The sequence below is a fragment of the Trichosurus vulpecula genome, chromosome 4, assembly GCF_011100635.1.
Source record: "Trichosurus vulpecula isolate mTriVul1 chromosome 4, mTriVul1.pri, whole genome shotgun sequence".
NCBI classification, from domain to species: domain Eukaryota; kingdom Metazoa; phylum Chordata; class Mammalia; order Diprotodontia; family Phalangeridae; genus Trichosurus; species Trichosurus vulpecula.
The window spans coordinates 116261520-116285198 of NC_050576.1; the positions used below are offsets into that span (position 1 = coordinate 116261520).

The following is a 23679-nucleotide window of genomic DNA, read 5'->3' on the forward strand; positions in this document are numbered from 1 at the left end:
GGTTTTCTTTCTTTTTTTGTAATCCTTAACAATTTTTATTTATTTCAGTCAGTTATAAGCTTGATACATTGGTCCATATCAAAAAGTAGGAATCATTCATTTAGCATTCTGTAGAATGAAATTCTAACATTAACCTAACAAACTAATATATGAGTTGAAAAACAGAGATCAAAATAAAGAATAGATTTTCAACTCAAGCTATTCCCCAAAGTACACCATTTAGAAAGATATGTGTCAGTGTGCATAACTGTAACAATCCACAGTGCCATAATAGGCTGGCAGATGAGAATATTTCAGAGTTGGCAAGAACTGACACTTTGGTTCAACCCCCTCTCTTTAAAGAAGGGGAAACAGGCCCAAAGAGATTAATGACTTGGCCTGTGTCACAGAACTAGATGTGGCATGAGGTGAAATTAGAACCCTGATCTCCTGGGTCCAGTCCAGTCAAATATTTGACATTTATTTTTCAAGGTCTTAACGACTTCATATATAATTTAAGTTATCAACTTTCAGAAGAAATTGAAAAACAGTTTTCCTTTGTCAATGGGAATAGTTTTCAAAACCGTGTGTAAGCATTTCTCCTATTTTAGTGCTTCTGTAGATCATAAAAAACTTCATCTAATAACTATTTAAGATACATCATCTTAAGACTTTACAAGTAGTTCATAATACACAATGGTCTAGAGAGGAGTTCTATCCATACAGTGTAAAGCGTTAAAAAATTAGAGAAAATTTCTATTATGTTTTCAGTGCATTTGTTCTATGTAAGTAAGCAACACAGGCTAGCATTTATAAATGTTTAAAGTATTTTAAGTGCCTATTTCTAAATTTAAAATGGAATGAAATTATTTTGATGTCACTCTAGTAACATAGCAGGATGGAGGCTTTGTGTTACAATTTCACTTGCATAAATACTACTCACTTTGAAAAATGATTACAAGTACACAAAAAATAGAAAACAAATCTAGTCTTTTAATATACTTTAAATATACTAACCACTTTAAACCATGCTAGTAGACTTATCTTAATAAAATATGGGTGATTCTTTTTATAGGATGGTGCAGAAAAAGATCAATCCATTTGAATCTTCTGACTTGTTATCCTATAAGTAATGCTATTATATCTGGGATCCATGAGATAGGTAGGAGATGATGATCACAGCTAACACTAGGCCCAATATTATCTAAAAATTTTGTTGAAGACTACTGTGTAACTTATGTTATACATATATGCAAGATTATATGGATTTCCTGGACTATTATTCTGTTTTACCTGAAGAATTCTTTCTCACAAGGAATGTCTTTGCTGTTATTACTTCTACTACTGTATTCCTATCATAAAGATTATACATCTCATCTGCAGACTTCTGTAGAAAGTCAGCAGGGATCTGTGAAGCATGTTGGGATTGCTGAGAATCTTGTCCATAGCATTTCCCAATTTCATCCAAAGCCTGCCAGCTCCAGGGAATACAGATCAAGAGAATTATCTTTGGCAAGATGCTTGTGTTGGTAGAACAAAGTTGCATTATCATGTAGGACTTGTAGGTCAGAAAGAAATAGCAAATCTACTTCATTGTTCTTGCTTAGAAAGTTGAGGGTCAGGGTGCCAAGAAAATGGAGTTATCCTGGCATAGGTGATTGTGCTGCTGTTGGAGAGTAACCGAAAGGTCTTCAAACACAGAGTTTATTTTCCTACCATATATGCTCTTTTCTCACTAGGAGCCAACTGCAAAACTACAGGTATTTCCTCAAAAAAATGTGTGGATAGAATTTGCGGCATTGTCAATCCTGAAAGAAACTGTGTTCTCAAAACAACGCCAATGGCAGCCACAGCTTGAGCAATTACCTCAGTCCACTTGACGGGTTTTATTTGGTAGTCTTGATTCTCATGGATAATTGGAAGCTTGGTATTGGGCTGTGTTTAAATCATGTTTGCTGAAAGCAAATAATAACCATTGTTCTCTAACCTCTCTTGCGCTACTCTGTTCTTAAGGGTATTGTCCATCTAGGAAAAGTGTTTCAGCTTGGAGGTTCTGCAAGGATAACTAGGTTATCTGTGGCTAGAACAAGATACCTGGAGTCAGGAAGACTCTTCTTTCTGAGTTTCAATCTGACCTCAGACAATTACTAGTTGTGTGACCCTGGGCAAGTCACATCACCCTGTTTGCCTCAGTTTCCTCATCTGTATGATGAGCAGGAGAAGGAAATGGCAAACAGTCCAGTGTCTTTGCCAAGAAAAACCCAAATGGGGACATGAAGAGTCAGACAGAAACTGAAATGACTGAACATTATACTAGCACTTGACAAGGTATTCAGAGCAGTATAACAAAGCATAATTCCTATTCTGTTTGTGTAGTAGTAAAATAATTGCCCTAAGAGGAGGATGTGGTATGGATAGATATGATTACTACCATTCATCTTTGTAAGTCTGAATTTTTCACTTGCCTGGTAATTAATAAGTTGAATAAAAACCATTGTGTATAGGATTACTTCTTGTGCCTGTGTTGTACCCAGAAGTGAGTGAGACACGCCACAGAGTATAAGTTTTAAATGGAGAATTTATTAGCTGGTGGCCATTAGGGGTATGCTACCCAGATCAAATGGCCCCATGTTGGGGTGAAGGTGTGGCTTATATAAGACATATGGGGGTACAGTGGTTAATTATCTCCTGGAACCTACAGGCCAGGTCACAGGGTGGGGGGAACAGGAAGAAAAGGTCCTGACTGATCAAAAGATTCTGACAGGTTATCGTTAAGTGGGATAATCTTATTGACATTCCTTGGTGGAGTCACGGAGCCTCAGGGATGTCTGCTAAATGCCAGAAAGTCTAAGTCCATTCCTTGTCATGCAAACTGGGGTTTCTCAGGGGTCTCCTGATTTTTCCAGTATTACACCTGTTCTGTTTAAGTTGGCCATTTAGAGGCAGCGTGGTGGTAAATTACATAAAGCACTGAACCTGGAGCCTAGAAGACCTGAGTTCAAATGGGACCTCAGACATTTAATGGCTTTATGACTCAGGGCCAGTCACTTAACCTTTGTTTGCCTCAGTTTCCTCAACTGTGGGGACAGTAGTACCTACCTCACAGGGTTATTGTAAAGATCAAATGAGATGATATTTGTAAAGCTCTTAGCACAGTGCTTGGCACATGGTAGGCTCTTAATAGATTCTTGTTTCATTCCATTTATCTATTTAAGAACTAGACTTCTGTTTTAATGCCTTTAAAACTGCTATTTCTTGTACTTAATTTCCCGCATAAAGCATATGCAAGATTGTTTTCTTTTATTTTTCTTTCTTACATTTATACCTGAGAGACCAAAATTACTCTGGTCTGTTGTGTACATGTAGTGTAATGAGCTTGTGCAAACAAGTGCTATGTTCCTAATGGGCCAAAATGGAACAGTTATGATCTCTTGGGTAATTAGGTAACCAAACATTCTTCCACCTAGGTGATATATGCATGATAGATAGAAATGGCTTCCCTAGCTCTACTTTGGTAGTGTATTTTATGTATTAGATGGTTTGTAAAAACCCACTTATTTAGTTTTCTTTAAAGATGCTTAAATGTTTTACACTTGTTTCTTAGAAGAACATCATGAACATTAATAATTTTAAAACTTGAAATCTTTGACCATTATATTTTTCTTCAAAAGAGGACTGACCTATTAATCACTCTGTATAATTTGTACTCTTGCCATTTCCTTTTTATGGATTTAGATCAAGAGACACTGCCACTTACTAACCCATCCCAGTTTCCATTTATGCCTTGTCTCCCTGGCAAGATTATAAGCCTCTAGAGGGCAGAAACCATGTGTCTTCTCTGTCCTTCACAGTGCCAGACACAGTTCTGGGCACTTACTTAGTTAACATCTGTTGAGTAAAATTATATTAGGTTTTATAGGTAATATTCCTTATTTTCAGAATAATTCTTTTCTAAGGAACTAAGATGCAGGTGCTAAATGGTTTTTACTTTTGTCTAGGATTTATGCTTTTGGGTGGAACTTTTGAAAGTCGAAGCAATATTTGTCATATTTCATCCTGTACCATGTATAACATTAAAATGATTGGCAACCATTTGAATATCATCTAGCAAAATTAGTTACTTTTTTGATTTTAATTTTATTCAGTATGTTATTTCTTCTAAATTTGTTAAAAATTAGACTACAATTTCTCATTTTTTTTTAGTTTTTTACATTTTTTATCATTCATTTTAAATTTTGAATTCCAAAATTTCTCCCTCCATCCAGTCTCTCCTCCACCCATTGAGAAGGCAAGGAATAGGATACCCATTATACATATGAAGTCATACAAAACATTTCTATTAGCTGTGTTGCAAAAAAAACCCAAGAAAAATAAAGACAGTGAAAAATATCATGCTTCATCACCAGTTCTCCCTCTTAAGGTGGATAACGTTTTTCATCATGAGACTTTTGGAGTTGTCTTGTGTCATTGTATTGATCAGAGTAGCTAAGTCTTTTAGAGCTGATCATGATTGCGTTATTGTTGCTATTGTGTACAATGTTCTTGTTTTTTTCCACTTCATTTTGTTTGAGTTCATATAATTCTTCCCCGCTTTTCTGAAACCTTCTCCCTTGTTATTTTTTATAGCACAATAGTATTCTATCACAGGGGCAGGTAGGTGGCACAGTGGATAGTGTGCCAGACCTGAAGTCAGGAAGACCCATCTTCCTGAGTTCACATATGGCCTCAGACGTTTACTGGCTGTGTGACTCTGTTTGCCTTAGTTCCTCATCTGTAGAATAACCTGGAGAAAGAAATAGCAAACCATTCTAGTATCTTTGCAAAGAAAACTCCAAGTGGGGTCACAAAGAGTCAGGCACGACTGAAATGATTCAATAGTAGCATTCTATCACAAATCACCTGCCACAACTTGTTCAGCCATTCCCCAATTGATAGGCATCTTCTCAGTTTCCAATTCTTTGCCACCACAGAAAGAGCTGTTAGAAATATGTTTGTATATATACATCTTTTTCCTTTTTCTTTGATCTCTTTGGAAGGCAGACCTAGTAGGGGTTTTGCTAGGTCAGAGTTTTGTAGCCCTTTGTACATAGTTCCAAATTATTCTTTAGAATAGTTAGACCAGTTCACAGCTCCACCAACAGCACATTAGTGTATCTGTTTTTTCACATCCCCTCCAGCATCTATCATTTTCCTTTTCTGTCATGTTAGCCAATCTAATACGTATGAGGTAGTACCTCAGAATAATTTCAATTTGCATTTCTCTAATCAGTAGTGATTTGGAGCATATTTTCATGTGACTTGGATTTCTTCTGAAAACTGCCTGTTCATATCCTTTGACTATCAGTTGGGGAATGGCTTTTATTTTTATAAATTTCACTCAGTTCTCTACACATTTGAGAAATGAGGCCTTTGTCAGAAAAACTTGCTGTTAATTTTTTCCACTTTCCTGTTTTCCTTCTAATTTTGGCAGTATTGGTTTTGTTTGTGCAAAACCTTTTAAATTTAATGTAATCAAAATTATCCATTTTACCTCCCATGATTCTCTCTATTATTTATTTGGTCATAAAGTCTTCCCTTATCCATAGATCTGGTAGGTATATTTTTCCTGCTCTAATTTTCTTATGACATTCACCCTTTATGTCTAAATTATGAACCTATTTTTACTTTATCTTGACATACAGTGTGATATGTTGGTCTTTGCCTAGTTTCTGCCAGACCACTTCCCAGTTTTCCCAGCAGTTTCTGTCTCTTTGTAAATTCTTGCCTCAAAAGTTTGTGTCTTTGGATTTATCAAAAACTAGATTGCTATAGCCCTTTACTACCATATATTTACTACATATTACTATATATTTACTATATATTGAGTGCCTTGAGGTGACAGGTTCCCCACCCCTGGTACCTAATCTGAGACCTAGTTACCTAATCTATTCCATTGATCCACCACTCTGTTTCCTAGCCAGTACCAGATTGTTTTGATGATTATCAATTTGTAATATAGTTTGAAATCTAGTATTGCTAGGTCACCTTCCTTTATATTTTTTCATTGATTTCCCTGATATTCTTGACCTTTTGTTCTTCCAGATGAATTTTGTTATTTTTTTCTAGGCGTATAAAATAATTCTTTGTTAGTTTGATTGGTATGGCACTGAATAAGTAAATTAATTTAGGTGGAATTGTCATTTTTATTATATCAGCTCAGCCTACCCATGAGCAATTAACATTTCTCCTGTTATTTTGATTTGTTTTTATCTTATTTTTTTCCCCTTTGAGATTTTTTTTAGTTTACTTTCAGGATTTTTTTTTTTTTACTTTCAGGATTATTATAGTACTTCAGCATGTCTCAGATATAGTGTGACAAGTTGCATATATAGATTGTTGTGACATGCCATGGCTAAGAGCCTCCTAACCAAAGTAGATGCATGGAAAAGAGGAATGTGTACTAAGGTTGTAAAGGTAGGAAGATCTTTAAATGCTCTTTAAAGCTCCACAAGTTGTAAAGAGCTTTGAGTGCCAGAGAGAAATGATAGGCAGCCATTAGAATTTATTAAGGCGGTGACAGGGTGAGGCCCATGCTTTAGCAAAGTCTGTTTGGCCGCTGTGTGAAAGATGGACTGGGGAGGAGACAGGAACACTGGTTAGGAGACTATTGAAATAAACACAGAGTTGACAAGTATCTTAAGTAGGCTCTTTGAGTAGAGAGGAAGCAACAAATATGAGGTATGTTGTAGAAGTATTGGATATGTATGGTGACCTGAAGATGGCTCAGGTTGTTTACTAGAGTTAATGGAAGGATGTAGTATTCTCAGTAGAAAAAAGGAATGTATGAAGAAGACTGGATTTGAGGGGAATGCTAATGAAGCCTCTTTTGGATCTGTTGAGGTTAAGGTAGGAAATCCAGTAGGAAATACAGTAGTTGGTATAATGGTGGAACTCAGAAGAAGGGCTGGACATTGGTATATAGATCTGGGTTTTTTTCTGTATAGAGATGATAACTAAACCCACAGGAGCTAATGAGGTCACTAAGAGATTTTAGAGAGGAAGACGAGAAGAGGAGCCAGCACAAAGCCATGGGGGTACTCAAAGTTAGGGGACATGGTATTCCCAATCCAGTAAAGCATACTGACAAAGAAGGGAGAAATAATTCATGAAAGCCCAGAGAGGAGAAGGTAGTGATCACTACTGTCAAAAAGGTAATAGGGAAGAACCAGTAGATAGGGAGAGATTGAAGAGCAGAAACAGAGAGGGGATCCAGTCTGCCAGAGAAGAGAAGAGGGGATTGAGAATACATGTATTGGCCTTGCTGAGAAGGGCCAACTCTTCATAGGAGATGAGTACAGAAGCAGAGTAGGAGATGATGTTGGATTTAAAGATGTAGAGAAGGGGAGAAACAGGATCTCAGGGGGGCAGTTGGCTTCTTTTTTAAGTAAAATATAAGGCGAGGTCCCTAGCCTAGAAGATGGGGTGAGAAAGTTGGTATGGAAGGCTTGAAGAAAATTGAAAAGGTTTGAAGCAGCTTCTGTGTGGAGTATGATATGGAGTCAGGGAGTAAAAATGTTTCCTTGCTGCAGTGAGGGCCCAGTTGACATTAGGTATCATACATATGTAGAGTAGTTAGTCAGCATGGTCATGTGACTTTGTCTTGCTCTGTTTTACAGCACGTGCATAGGAGAAGAGTAAGCATATGGTGGGAAATGCAAGGTCGGGTTTTTGCAAAGCAGGAGAATTGATAGAACAAAGTGGTAAGAGATTCAAGAACAGAGGACTATGTAATGTTGAACAGGTTGATAGCAAGATCAAGATTGGGAAGGGAGAAAAGTGAACCCAGAGTAGGCCTGGAAGAATGCTTAGGTGAATAGTTGATTTTAGGATCTCTGTTTATATTTACATTTACTAAAGAATTTTTACTCAGGAAATGTCTTTTTTTAATGGTGGTTCCCAGACCATGTGGGGAAGGGTATGCTCCCAGTCAACTGGGTTTTCCAGAACTTATTTGGATCCAAACCTACTTAAGACAGTTTTGGAGACTATGGAGAATAAGGTCTAGAGAGAGGAGATAGGATCTAATCTAATGTATTGTATAGCACAATGGAAAGCATTCATTCTAGACCATGAGGGACACATGCTTACTGTGTGCAAAGTGTTGTCACACACATAATAGCGTGGTACTACACGTTCATTTTGTTTTTGTTTCTTATTTTTTAAAGATAACAGTTTTTTGAACTTGAATCCTTGCTAATTGAGATATGTCTTATGTTTATAATTTTAAAAGGAAAACCTTTAAATTTCTTTAAATATATTTTGTATTATTTGTAATGTTTAGAATTTTTAAGGTGATACCTTATTATCCAATTTTCTTTCTCTTTTTCTAAAAGAAAGTATTAACACTAATTATTAATGCGAAATATCAAAATGTGAGTTTTTTGTATTTCCCAAAAGAAGAGTATTCGCCCAGGAGGAGCCTGGTTAAAGTTCACACCTCCTAGGCACACAGTCTGTATATTCCACAGCTTCTTGTAAAAAGACCACTTTTCTACTCCTTTCCCTTTAAAATAACGGTCATAAAGATTGTGGTAATGTCACAGGTAACATGCAGATGTTAGGAAAAATGAGACTTATTTTCTGTTCAAAATACTTCTAAAGACTACAAAAATAATTTTTCAAATTTGATCTCCATCCCAAATTTTGAGGAAGATTCACCTTTTTATGATTTTTCTATCCACTTTTCCCATCTTTCCTTTTTTCCTCTATCAGTGATATTGTATGAAGTTTGAATATTTATGCCTAGTTCAGGCTGTGCTTACAGAGATTTATTATGGATGCTCATCAGTATATTTTGATTGGAACTTACCCTCAATTATTTTGGATTTTTTGGTACTTCACTTTTATTAGAAAGAAGCGAAAATGTTAAGAAAAAAAATTGATAGGCAGGAATTTACTTAAAGTGGGAAAAAAAAAACTTTCCAGGGTATCCTGTGGACAGTATATGACAGAACTAATTTCCTTTAACTTTTATGTATTCAGTATCTGTCCTTAACTGTTCCTTATCATTTAGCATGATAACCTAGGAACATTGCATTCTCACCATTTATCAAAGGAGTACTAAATTGTGTTCACCATACTGTTGTAACCAGAACAAGAAACTGTGCTTCTATATTTTGGAATGTTTTTCAACAATAAAATTTGAAACAAAATGATTTTCTTGTTAACTCTTTTAATTAAAACACTCAGATCTCTAAGCATTCTACTTAACTGAAGTTTTGCCATATCTGTGCTTAATTTCAGTAGAGCGTAAGCCAATTTTTATGCCAGAGAGGCAATGCAGTACAATGAGTAGAGTCAGCCCTGGAGCTGGGACACGTGCATTCAAGCAATGTGTCTGGCATGTACTCTGTGTGCAGGCCATTTAGCCTCATAGCTTTCTAAGATGGTAAGTTGCAGAGAAGGCACATTGATAGAGGGAGTTTTCTCATCTGGGAGTTCCCTGTACAAATGAAATCACAGATCCAGTCCTTTCCCCATCCCTATTTCTTTCTTTCTTTTTTTTTTTTGGAGGGGGAAGGCAGGGCAGTTGGGTTTAAGTGACTTGCCCAAGGTCGCACAGCTAGTGTATCAAGTGTCTGAGTCCAAATTTGAACTCAGGTCCTCCTGACTCCAGGGGCGGTGCTCTACTCTTTCGCGCCACCTAGCTGCCCTCCCCCCATCCGTATTTCTATAAACCAACTTGTGTTCAAACCAGGAATAATGATGCCTAGATTTAAAATTATATAGAGAGACTTGGAAGCTGTTTTTAGGGTTGAGGGAAGGACAGTAAAGATACAAGAAAACATTAGGAATGATATCTATATATCTATATCTCTGTATAATGAAATCATTGTAAAAAGTAATTTAGTGAGAAGATGTTATAGGTTAATTTTCAATGCTAGTTTTCAGTTAGGCAGTTTTGAATGTCCTAAACAGGCAAATTGGCGTGTATGTAATTTCCTGAAAGATCCGATTTCGTTGTTTTATTCAGAGCAAGAGACTATAAATCGAAAGGGCAGGTACTTAGAAAGTAAAAATTTTTTACTATTGCTTTTCGTAGTGGTGGGGTAGTCATGCCATTGCCTGGCACATAGTAGGTTCATAAGTGCTTCATGACTGATTTACTGACTAAATAAGGGAGGTGAACCATTGGGTTCACAGGTCTTTTTTTTATTACAAATTAAAATAATATTTATTAAATTTAGATCTTAGGGGAAAAATAACACAATGATAGATTGAAAGATTGAATTTTTTTATTTAAATTGCTTTGTAGTTTTTTAAAAAAGATTTTTGTGAGTAGTTGGAGAAATCATATTTATTGAAAGGTTATTAGCATAACAACTTAAAATTCTCTTCAATTGTGGTTGGCCTTAACATCCAGGAACATTTTTTCTTCAAAGTTTAGGAAGTATTCTAATTTGTTAATGATCCACTTGGATCTTGCTTACCTTGAATACTGGCTGGCTTGAAGTCATTATGAATCTTGAAACAATAAGTATATCAGATTATTAACCCAATATTATGGGATATCTTCAACTTTGTCCATATGGTCACATGCTATATAATGAAAATATGGTATTAGTCTAAATAAATGAGCAGTTTATCTCTTTTATTATCTTGTGCAATTCCATTTGTAATATTTTATTACTGCGGTTAACTCTGCAGGCCAATAACTACAGTAGTCAGACTTGTAAGCAGTGTGGAGAGAGTTGTTGGTCATTCATTGATCTTGTTAGCCACACAGAAACACTCAGGAAATTAACATAAATAGCACTGTCCTATTGGAATTTGAAGGACAAAAAGATGTTTTGCTACTATCAGCTTTTTAGGCTTTGATTGATTGATTTAAAATAAAAATAATGCCACTTTTTCTTGGTGATCATGTTTTTTCACTGATAACTAGTTGTTACTACAGTTTTACACATCAAGGTATGGTAAACTATGATCACTAAAGTGTTTCTATCTATACTCATTGAAGAAAAACATAAGGAATGCCCAAATGATTGCTTCCAAGTAAAATAGAGATGACATATTTCTAGACTCATTGTAACAAAAAGTTGAGACATCTTCTGGGTTAGTGTTTGCATTTATTTTTCTTTTCCTACAACCTTTTGAAAACAAAAGGTTGCAAGACTTTAAAAACAAACACAGAATATTCACTAGAATGTTCTTAACAGCACACAATATATTCTCTTGGGACAAATGTTGTTTTGCTTTTTTGGTACCTTTACCTGTACTTTTCCATCTCTTCACAGGAAAAAACACATTGGTATTAAACATGGGAATTTAAAACAGTGATAAGAGAAGCAACTATTAATAGTCCTGTGATTTCTCATGTTGTTGCTGCTGTTTAAGTGGAGTTTTGATTATATTTAAGGACCAGCATTTTAAATGACCACTGTTATTCCTTATCTACCACTAGAATGATTTGACTGTGTCTTGCTACCTTAAAAAAATGTGGGGGTTGTATTGAGGGGAACGGAAATAAGGTTGTGGGCAGTTAGGGACAGAGAGCTGGGTTTGAATAATGTTCTCTGGAGTTCAGAATCACTTAGTGGAGAGGGTCTTACAGGGTAGGAACATGTTAATCATTGAGGAATGAGTTCAGGTAGGTTATCAATATTCCTCAAAGTTTGATCTGGGGGATGGACGGGAAACCTCAGGGCATTAGGCAGCAGTATATAGCTGGAAGGTGGAGGTGGTACTCATGTGGGAGCAGGCTCAGGCAGGTTACTAGTGGAGGGAACTCAATGGAATGAGGCTTCTTATCCAGGCAGGCTATCAGGCCAGGCCTAGAGAGCTATGGAAGGAGTGCCCTGGAATGACATTTTTCTTCTCCCCAGGCAGGCTGGGCAAGTCCTGATGTGGGAGTGGTAAAGGGAGTGGGTTGGAATGGTGTTTCCTTCCCTGGTTGGCAAGTTTTAGAGTTTAAGAACTAGCATTAGAACCAAGAATCTTACAGAGGTTTATTTTATTTGATCTTTTAAAACCCAGCAGTTAGTGTAGTTTCTCTTTTAGTGTAGTTTCTCTTTTTTTATAAATGAATTTATCCAAAACTCTCATGATAAATAGTCATAGTAATACTACTCTTACCCTATGGGGTAGGTGGTGTTATTATCCCCACTTTACAGATGAGGAAACTGAGGAAAACAGGTTAAATGGCTCGTTCATGGTCTTTCCATTAGAATGTAAGCTCATTGTAGCAGGGATTGTTTCATTCTTCGTATTTGCGTCTCTAGGGCTCAGCACAGTGCCCAGCCCTTGGTAGATGTTTAGTACTTGTGGACTGATTGTTTCCCTTACCATAAGAAGCATGTCGTCAGCAGGTCTTATTATGTATATATTGCTTATTTTGAGGATGATGATTATGATGATAATTATGAGGCTGACATTTATTTTTAGCACCTTTTACCTTTAATCGTTTATGTCCTTTGGTCCTTACAACAGCTCTGTGAGGTGAGGTGAACAGATATTGTCCTCCTTATTTTGCAAATTAGGAAACTGAGACTCACAAGAGTGAAGTGATATGTCCAAGGCCATACAGGCATATGTCTATCTGTTGCCTTGTCTAGAACAACCCCTCATGTCCTCTGTTGTTGAGAACACCACTCATTCTTATTGTGACTGCCACAATTAAGTTCTGGAGTCACGTACAGAGGACTGGAAGCCACAGCCATCAGGGGGCATCAGATTTGCTGCTATGTCTACTGCTGAACAGAGATGTTTATCCTGAACTTGTATTGTGAACCAGTATTGATCATTCTTCCTAAACTTGTGATTTTTATTGCTATTTCAGGGCGATTTGATGAAACAGTGATTGAAGAGAGAAGACAGTGTGCTGAAGATCTCTTACAGTTCTCTGCCAATATCCCAGCTCTTTATTCTAGTAAACATCTTGAAGATTTTTTTAAGGTCTGTTCTAACTTGTGCATTTATTAAATACTTTTTATTATTTTTAAATGTATCCAAAACATTTTAAAACTTGAAAGCTAACACTTTGCAGTTTTTAATTTTTCTTTTTTTTTTTCAAGCTGTGTGACCCTAGGCAAGTCACTCACATTCTCAATGCTCTAGGCAACTCTCTAAGACTATAAGTTTCAGAGAAGGTACCAACTTGACTTGTTAGAAGGAGCTTCTTACCAGAAGGTCTCTATAACAGTGAAGTCCTAAGCCTATTGATTCCTTTTGAATTTCATTGCTTATTTTTCAAAGATCTTAAAGCTTTCATTTTTTCTTCTGAGAAAAGCCTAGTTATATCTGTTGACCATTTATTTGTTGGTGAATGGCTCTTGTATATTTAAATTAGTTCTCTACGTAGCTGATCTTTATGAAATAGGTTTCTTCTAGTACAGCTTCCCTTCTAATTTTATGTTTGCTTTTATTCTTAAGAAATACCAAATAGAATGGACATTTGCATGTATATAGTAGAACAGAAAAAAGATTATCCATAAAACTGGTAGTCACTATTATGCACCATTTGCTTTTCTTTTTAAGTTTGTAATAAGATCAGCCAGTAATTTTCAAAGCTGTCTTTCTTTTCTGGCCTTCTTTTTGTTATTTTTCTCTCTCTTAAAAATAAAAAAAGATGCCTCAATGACTTTTTTAAAAAAAGTTCTATCTCTATTCCTTTGCCCTCTGGAGAAACAGACCACAAATCCTCTCCCCCCCCAAAGCTTTTGTCACAAATATACATAATTGGAATGGTGCCTCTTGGGAGAGACATATCCCTTAGCAGGGGGTCCAATGACAGTGGGTCTAAGATTGGAGGCCAAATTGAAAGGAAAGAAATGTACTAACATCCTAAGGAAGACTACCAATAGTAGCTTCTGTTTCTGACAAATACATGTAGTTTTTAGAATCAGACCCTCTTAGAGTACACAGCCAACCAGCAACATTCTCTAGCAATTTGGGATAGATAAACAACAGCTTTCGATGGGGGGAAGGGTAAGAGAAAGGGGTAATAATTCTAGGTAGAAAAAGGAACTTTTGGAGGAATATTTGCCAAGCAGTTGACAGGATTTATTACTGAAATGAGAAGACACTCCCTATTCAAGGCAGGAGACAAGGGGAAGTGACCAGATACTTTTAAAATTATGAATGAAGTCTCTTTAAACAAAACTTCAGGGTTGAGGTAACCGTTTAGACAAGGTTTCAAGAATCTTTTATTACAGGACAACAAGTAATTGTTACAACAGTGGATGAGACTATCTGCTTTACATAGTTTGTTATGTTATTTCTTTTTGCTTTCCACTATTAGGTCACCAGGTGGTTTTGGTATTTCCACATCAAGATGTTGCAAAATAATTGTGGTTCCTGTTTCCCCCCCCATGATTAAGTAAAACAAATTCCCATATTGGCTGTGTCTGAAAATGTATATCTTATTCTTGAATTTATCTTGAATTTATCACTTCTCTATCAAGAAATTTGCGCTTTCTATTTTACTCGCATCAGTTCTGTGCAGGAGCTAATTTTATATAATCAAAATTGTCCACTTCATCTTCTGTGATCTTCTCCATCCCTTGTCTCATCAAGAACTCTTTCCTTACCCATAGTTGTAAAAAGTACCTGCTTTTCTGATCTTTCAACTTGTTGATCATGTGACTGAGACCACCTATCTGTTTGGAATTAATTGTCCAATCTTAACCTAATTTCTACCAACTTGCTTTCTAGTTTTCCCATCCCATTTTTGTTAAACATGATTTCTTATTTGTTTAAATAAAGATCTTTTGCTAAAAACATATAACAATGCCCCATGATAGAAGCAGTTCTTAACTCTGTTAAAAGCATTTCAGGATGATAAAAAATCTGGCAGTGAGTTTAAAAAGAGCTTACAAGGAAGTCTCCTGGCCTCTCAAGCTTCCCTTTACAGTTCTAAAACTTTTCCAAAGGACCTACAGCTGGCTCCCACAGCATTTTACCTGAGGGCAAAGTTAACCTCCAAATAGCTCAGATCTGTACCACTGCTTTCTTCCTTACAACAGTCCCATTTGGTCTCGTGGGAATGTGGAAGATTAATTTATGTTTCCCCAGTTCTACTAGTGTCCTGGCCCACAACACTGAGTAAATCCTTACTCCTTTAGTTGGGGGCTTTGTGGTTTTGTTGAATCCTGTTACTCTGTTTATTTCTCTGTTTTCTATATACAATCTGTTGCACTGCTCAATTTTTCTGTTTTTCTTAACCACTACTAAATAGTTTTGATGATTACTTCTTTGTAGTATCATTTGATATCTGTTACCGCTAGTCCCCTTATTTCCAAGTTTTTCCCCCATTTCCACTCCCCCCAAGATTCGTGACCTGTTGTTCTTCTAGACTTATTTTGTTATCATTTTTTCTAGCTCCATAAAGTAATCCTTTGAATGAAAAAATATTTTTTGGTACTTTGGTTGGCATGATACTGAATTAGTAAATTAAATCAGGTAGTATTGTAATTTTTGTTTATTTCAATCATTCAGTCAATAGAGAATAAAACATCTTCTGTTTGGTGTTCAAAGCTGTTTAATAGCCTCATTCCCCTTTACCTTTCTAGTTTTCTTACACTTTGCCACCTACTCTTTGATCTGGTGACACTGGCCTTTTCACTGTTCATGAATAAGAAATTCTGTGTCTTTGACTCTGGGCATTGTCTTTGGCTGGAAGATTCCTGGAATGCTCTCCTTCCTCATTTCCATTTTCCCTATTCCCTGGCTTCCTTCAGGCCCCAGCTAGATTCTAATCTTTTACCTTTCTCAATCCTTCTTAATTCTAGTGCCCTCTCTCGGTTAATTTTTTTCCTACTTATCTTGTATATAGCTTATTTTTACGTATTCGTTTGCTTGTTGTCTCGTTAAACTTTGAGCTCCTTGAGAGTCTTGCCTCTTTTGCATCCCTAGCATTTAGCACTATACCTGCCACATAATAGGTGCTTAATAAATGTTTATTGACTAAAGGGAAAGAATTCTTCTAAGTTGATGAAGTTTTAAAAATTTGAATAACATGAATTTATTATTAAAAAATTTTTATTGACATCTTTTGTTTATTTCACCATGATTTCCAAAAATATTTCTTCCCTCTCTCCTACCCAGTGATCCATCTCCTCCTATAACAAAGAGTTAAAAGAGGGGAAAAAAATCCTTTCAGCAGAACCAACATAAAAACTGAATCTGACTGTATGTTCATTGTCCTACACCCATATTTCCCTAACTGTATAAACAAAGGAGGGGGAGGTGCATTTCCTCATCTATTTTTCAGGCCAAGCTTGGCCATCATAAGTACAGTGTTCTTTTTTTTTTTTTTTTCCAATTTACAAAGTCTGGGCACGGTTTTATGCTTTCAATAACTTAAATAGTTCTTATAGCTTAAGACTTTTTGGGATATTCTGTATAATTGCATCTTTTTCTATATTCATATTCATCATTTCATAAGGTGCTATAATATTCTATTTTATAGCACTTTGTTTAGCCATGCCCCATTTGATGGGCATCTACTTAGTTTCTAGTTCCTACAACAAAAAATGCTGCTATAAATATTTTGTTATATAGGGGACCTTTCTATCTTTCATTTACTTAGGGTATATGCCTAATAGTAGGATCCCTGGGTCAAAAGATGTGGACATTTTTGTTACATATATATTTTTTAGAATTATCCCAAATTGCTTTATACAGTTGTTTAAACAATTCATACCACCACCACCAATATATTAGTTTGTTCTTAACTGATTAGAATTAGAATTCACAGATGATTTGTTATGATGAAATTATTTTCAACAAGCTTGGTTTCCTGGATAAATACATGTCATCGTAGGTTTTCCTTTCCCATTTCTACCCACATGCTTGTTTATGGTTCTTGTTTAGTTATTTCAGTTGTGTCTGAGTCTTCATGACCCCATCTGGGATTTCCTTGGGAAAGATAGATTTGTCATTTCCTTCTCCTGCTTATTTTACAAATGAGGAACTAAGGCAAACATGATTAAGTGACTTGCCCAGGGTCACACACCTAGTAAGTGTCTGAGGCCAGATTTGAACTCAGGAAGACTTCAGGCCTGGCATTCTATCCATTGGGACCCTAGCTGGCTTGTACATACTTGTTAATCCTAAAGTAATAATTCCCATAAAGTGAGCTCTCTCTCTCTCTCTCTCTCTCTCTCTCTCTCTCTCTGTATATATATATATACACACACATATATATATACATATATATATACATATATATAGTTATGAAATATGTTATATTTTGAATTTTAAAAAGAAATTTACTGAACTGTATTATTCAGTAGCCTTTTAGTATTTTTTCTTTTGTAACACAGCTGTGGCAGCCATCATTTATTTGTTACTAATTTTCTCTTTTTACATTTAACTGATTGACCTAGAATATCAAATGACCATGTGTTCTTTTCAGGGTGGAGAAGTTCATGATGGTTCTGAATTAATTGGCCCTGCTGAACCTTACACAGATTCCCTCATTGACAGTTTTTCTGACTGTAGTACTGAAGGTTAGTAGATGCCTTTTCAGAAATATTGAGGTTTTAATTTGAGAAAATTGTAAATCATAAGCATAAATCTAGTGTCTGACTTTATAGAGAAGCTGCATCCAGGTATTTGAGAGTATTTGATGTCATAAATGCCTCACTGTTTCTAATTTTCATAAACATTTTCCTCAAGTGATGTGTAGCATTTCTCTTTTAGCCTTTAGAAAATCATAAATTTATAACTGGTCTAAAAGAAAATTTTCTCTGTAATAATAGTGATAGATAACATTTACATAGAGCTCGTGGTGTGCCAGGCACTGTGCTGTGAGCTTTATGATTATTGTCTTATTTGGTCCTCGCAACAACCCTGGGAGGTAGGTGCTATTATTATTCCCATTTTACAGATGAGGAAACTGAGGCAAACAGAGATTAAATGACTTGCCCAGGGTTGCATAGTTGGTACGTCTTAGGCTGGATTAGAACTCAGGTCTTCCTGAGTTCCTTCTTTGTATGCCTTAGGATCATAAACGTGAGAAGCTTTCGGTAACTGGACCAAAGTTAGAAGAACTGGATTTGAGACCTGATTCCGACTCTTAGTCAGTGTAACCTTGGAAAATTCTCTTAACTTTTCTGAGCCTCAATTCCCTCAGTTGTAAAATAAAGTTGATACCTTATTGTAAAATAGGGTTAATATCCTTCCTAAAAAGATATTTTTGAGGAAATTTCTTTGTAAACCTTAGAGCCCTATATAACTGTAAGCTAATATAAAATGGCATTTTGAATGTTTATCTTAGGTTTGTAGACTATCATTTCAGATAAACTTCTTGCAATAATTTTATATTTTTAAGTTTTTTTGGAGGGAGAGGGGCCTACCAGTGCATATGGTCAACTGCTCTGAAACTTACAATCTTAGAGACTTTTGTTGGGTAGTGAAAAGTTAAATAGCCATTATGCATCAGAAGTAGGATCGCTGTAGGTAGTTGTTCAATGAAATATTTCATAACTTTTCTGTTACTCAGTAGAAAGTGTTCAAAAGGGGCAGCTAGGTGGCACCGTGAGTAGAGTACCAGCCCTGGAGTCAGGAGGACCTGAGTTCGAGTCCAGCCTCAGACACATCACACATGTACTAGCTGTGTGACCTTGGGCAAGTCACTTAACCCCAATTGCCCTGCCTTCTCCAAAAAAAAAAAATTAAAAAAAAGGAAGTGTTCAAAAGTTACTGTTGCCAAAAAAAATTATCATACTACAGTCAATTTGATGGTGAGCCTTTTTAAAATTTGCTTTTCAGGCACAATTCAGTAAGCGTTGTTATTTGCCTACTCTGTGCAAGACATTGTTAAGGGGCTGGGCATACCAAGACAAAGCCCTCAAGGAACTTCCATGATACTGGGGAAGATATGACATGTACATAGCTAAGTAAATATAAGGCCATTTGAGTAGGGAGAGAATACTAGCAACTGAGCAGATCAGCAAAGGTTTTCAAGTATGTGGCATGTAAGCTAGCCTTGAATAGAAGTGAAGCTTGAGATGTGTGGAGGTAGGGAAGTGCTTTCCACATATTGGGATAGCCTATGTGGAGACATTGAAAGTAGAGAGGGAGTGCTGAGTTTGGGAAATATCCTATAGTTTGCCAGTTTAGCAGGAATGTAGAGTGTGTGAAGGGGCATTAGAAGAAATAAGTCTGGACATACAAGTTGGAGTCAGATTTTGGAAGGCTTTAAATGCCAGGCTCACACATTTGTATTTTAACTTCTAAAGGTAATAGGGAGCCACTGTAGATTATTGAACATTGGAGTAACATGATCACACCTGGCCTGGGGAGATAATTTTAGTAGCTATGTCAAGTCACCAAGCATTTATTAAGCACCTACTGTGTGTCAGGCATCATGCTAAGTCCTGGTGATAAAAAGAAAGGCAAACAAAGTCCCTGCCCTCAAGGTGCTCACAGTCTAATAGGGGAAACAACATGCACATGTATAAGTAAGATATAGTCAGGATAAATTGGAAATAATCTTCTGCATTCTGATCCCTTCACCACCTCTGTATCAGGAGTTGGGCAACATGTTTCATTAGGAGTCCTTTGGAATTGTGATTGGTCCTTGTGTGGATCACAGTTGTTAAATCTTTCAAAGCCATTTGTCTTTATACTATATTGTCATTATATAAATTGTTCTTCTTATTTTACTTTGCATTGTTTCATAAAGTCTTTCAGATTTCTCTAAAGCCATGGACATGGTGTTTTAAAGTGTAGCAGGAGCTCCCTTTGATGGAGAGGCTATCTGGAAAAGGTGTTAGGGAGCAGACTGCAAGGCAGATGATGTGTGTTTGTCCTTGAGATTGATGAAAAGTATTTTCCTGAATTAAGGATGTGTCTCTAAGACTGAAATGTATATGTAGGAATAAGTTATGAAAAGGAGAAAATTGGGTCAAAATATTGAAGAAGAAAAGAACAGGGTTTATTAATTCTCATAGTGACATTTTCCCCCCATTAGTACATATAGTTTGGTTTAAATCTTTCTAACTCTTCCCTCAAATAACATTGGGATTCATGAGGTATGAAAAAATACTTCTGGAAATGATGTTAAACAGTCTTCTGTAATGCTTTGCAGCATTCAGAGGCTCTATGGGTTTTCACTAATTAATCCTCCTGAAAGATTCTTAGTTGACAAATACAAATAGAGGTGTCAGATGGCCTGCAAGTTCTGTGTTACATGAGAGTGTGAAATAGCTTTTAGATATTCTGAGATTATCTGGCATAGTGAGCAAGTGGAAGACTTATTCGCAGACTCAAAGGTCTAGAAAATTCCAGAGAAATCAGAAGGAAAGGGCATCTAACAACAGAAGAACAGAAAAGCCATCAGTTAGCCAAGCCCCACAGGTATGTAGGGTTGCGGAAGAGAATGGTACAGGAGTGAGTGTACCAAAGGGAGGTGATTGGGGTTTAGAGACTAAGCTGTAATTCTCTCCAGAGTGGTGCCTACTGGGTGAAGTATCATAAATGGTGTTTTGAAGGGAGGTTATGATTTTTCATATTTTTGATTGAGTGTACAGATGGATTGAACAAGAGGGGATAAGTCATGCCTGGCTAACTTTAACATGCATTCTTCTGTTTCAAGGACTCTCAGTGCCTTGTTCGAATACAAGGAAAGCAGACTACCTTTTTGTCATGCTCAGAGAACAGATGCTTGAGGCTAATGGAGCATTATTTGTGGTCATGTTTTAAAACAGATGAAACCAATAGGTACTATTTTATTTTAAACTGAAAGTTCTCTGAAGAAAGCATACAAATTAGTGAAATTGAGAGGTTCATGCTTGTCATTTAAAAATTATTTTAAAAATCAGCAGTGGAGAGGATCTTGTAAGGTTTCTTATGGTCCTATACTTTATTATTTAACTGATTTAATTCTCTTATATCTTAGACCTTTGTTGTATCCTTATTATTTATTATCTTGTTAGTGTATTCTGTTTTTGTCAAACTAGTACAGATTGAAGTTGTGTGTATGTGTGTGCATGTACATGTGTATGTTTATGTATATACACAAAGTAATAATTTTGTATATATAACAGAGTATATTTTTGGTATTAATTTGGAAGGAATTAAGGACCACAAAAGGACTTTTCCCCTTCTTCAATAGGTTCTCATATTTGATAGTTTCCTTCATCAAAAAGTATTTATTGAACATCTGAGCTTCTCTTTAACTTAGCCAAAAGTGCATTTTGAAAGCAAAAGCTGTTAGATGAATTGATACTCAGAGTTTTAGTGTGCCACCCCCCAAATTACTTTGTATTTACTCTGTATGTATTTTATCCTTAGTTATTTTTGTTCATGTTGTTTCCTCTTGATGGAGTGTAAATTCCTTGAAGACAGGGCTGCTTTTGGATTATTCTTGGCCTCCCCAACCTGCACAACTCAGTTTCTAGGACATAAAGGTAGACAATAGGACAAATGTTGCTTTTTACAATTTAATAGGAAATCCTTGTACTAAGGGACACCAATTTATAGTTTCATAATCATCAACTTTTAGAAACAATCTTACATATAAAAAATACAGAGTTGCTGTTCACCCCATTTTCACAGTGGAACAAAACCCCCACCACTTGGAGAGTACAAGAATGCATAATTTGTTATATTTTAAAGGTAAAATTTAGAGATAAATTTGTTATGTCATCTTATTTTCATTACCAGCCTTTTCCTTTCTGTAGAATTGCACTTAACTACAAAGTTACCTGCGTGACTTGTGGAAATTAGGCAGCTGTGATAAGAACGAAACATGGGAATGGTGCTTCTTGACACATTTTCCCTCATCTGTTTGGTTGCTTTAAGGTTATAGGTTGTCATGCTGGCCTTGTTATCAGAGCCTTTGATGTCTGTATAATCTCATCTGTTCACTTGTGTCATTTCCTCTCTCCAATACATTACTTGACTTCCTTTGCATTTTTGGAAAGGACATTTTCCAGGTGCATACATCAAAACAAAGACTAGGGAAAACAGATGATCACAACTGCTACACAAATGGGACTTAACTCAGTTTTCCTTTGTAGCATTGTAATAAGCATACCTTAAGTGTGAATGCACTTCTATAGCTATTGGCACAGCGAAGCCTGCCAGTCTTTTGGCCCATAAATTGTGGATTAAGAACTCCTAAAGTACCTATTGACACATTGCAATGCCTGGGAAGGAGCTATTAGTCTGTCATATGAATTAACCTTGAAAATGAAGCTATTTATTTCAAGGATAGTATCTTTTAGCTTTCATGTCATTAAATAATTATGGAACTATGGGTCTGGATGGGACTTGAAGAGATCAGGTAGTATATTTTCCTGCCTCCAAGCTGGATTGTAGTTAAATCATCCTATCATGATGGATACTTCTCATTTTTAGAAATCTCTCTAGGGACACGAATAACAAAATTTTATTCTTATTTTGGTTTGAAAATTAATCACATTAGTATTAAACTATTTATTTTTTAAATTATTTCAGTGCCACTTTATTTTTCTTGCTTTCAAGTGGTAGTAAGAAACTTTGGTTGGTTAGTTTACAAAGAAGTATTGTTTAGTAGGATTAAAATGTGAATTATTTATTTCTATGTTAAAAGAAATTTTAAATCCAAGACCTACTCAAATAGCAACATATTTTAATAAGCTTTTTATAAATATTAGAAGTTAGTTGTTATATCCACTAGATGGCACTATTAGAACTTTAAACTGACAAGTCGGATTTTTCTAGTGTCTTTGGATTTATCTGTTTCCAATGGTAAATTACTTGCTGAACGTGGAATTCTTCTTCTCTTAGTTTTGATTTCTGTTGTTCATTGTCTCATGCTATGTATAAGACCTAAATGCTAAAGGAAATATTTAGATGAATCTCTTTTTAGGTGAATCTCTGTTTAGATGAATCTCAATATGAGAGCTCCATCTAATGCCATATATTGCAACCCATCCATGCCTTCTCATCTTGAGTGACTTTTGATCACACAACTCAAACACCAGAGTTCTACTCAACATACTGTATACTTTCCTCTTGATCTCATGACAGTGCACTGACACCTACTAAGCACACAGGCTTTCTATCTGTTATCTCTCACTCTTACATGACCAATCTGTCTTCTATTCTGGTTGTAATTTCTCTCTGATGATATACATACACATGTTACATACACACATTATTTATACATTATTCTTCTGGTGTAGGTTTTCTTTGCTTTTTGTTGACTTTGGGGGGATTCTCAACTTTAATTCTTTGGAGACTGGGATGGTGCTGAAAGAAGTACAAAGATGGATAAGAAATGAACTGGTTTTTGCCTCATCAAGGACATTATTGTATTTAGTTAATAAAAAAAGGTAGAAAGTGATGAGTACTTAAGTGAAATATTGACAGAGTTTTAAGAATTCAGAGGAAAAAAGTAACAATTTCTGATTAAAGTTCAGAGAAGGATTTGTAGTGGATGTAGTATTGAAATTGGGCCTTGATATTTGGGTAGGATATCAAACAACAGGAATGGGGTGGGTTAGGTTGGAGAATGTTATTTATAAAGCCCTTTGCAAACTAAGTAATATAAATGTTGACTGATTATATATATGTATCTCTACATATAGCTTATATGTATATAAAAAATTTCATACATATCACAGATATATGATATTATATATCAATATATCTATCTGTATATTTATAGTTATATAAATGTTGCTGATGGTATAGGGGGATGTAGTGGTTAAGGGACTGGAAGCACAA

The 23679-nt window shown here is 35.9% G+C and overlaps 1 protein-coding gene and 1 pseudogene across 1 annotated transcript in view; one reads left to right on the forward strand and one right to left on the reverse strand.

Moving 5' to 3' along the window:
* Positions 1-23679, forward strand: part of RPS6KC1 (ribosomal protein S6 kinase C1) — a 214433-nt gene that overhangs the window by 43191 nt on the left and 147563 nt on the right. The window contains exons 4-5 of the mRNA XM_036756298.1: positions 12797-12912; positions 17375-17468. Coding sequence (XP_036612193.1) covers positions 12797-12912; positions 17375-17468 — 210 coding nt within the window. The remainder of the gene's footprint in view (positions 1-12796; positions 12913-17374; positions 17469-23679) is intronic.
* LOC118845918 lies at positions 1072-12315 on the reverse strand (annotated as a pseudogene).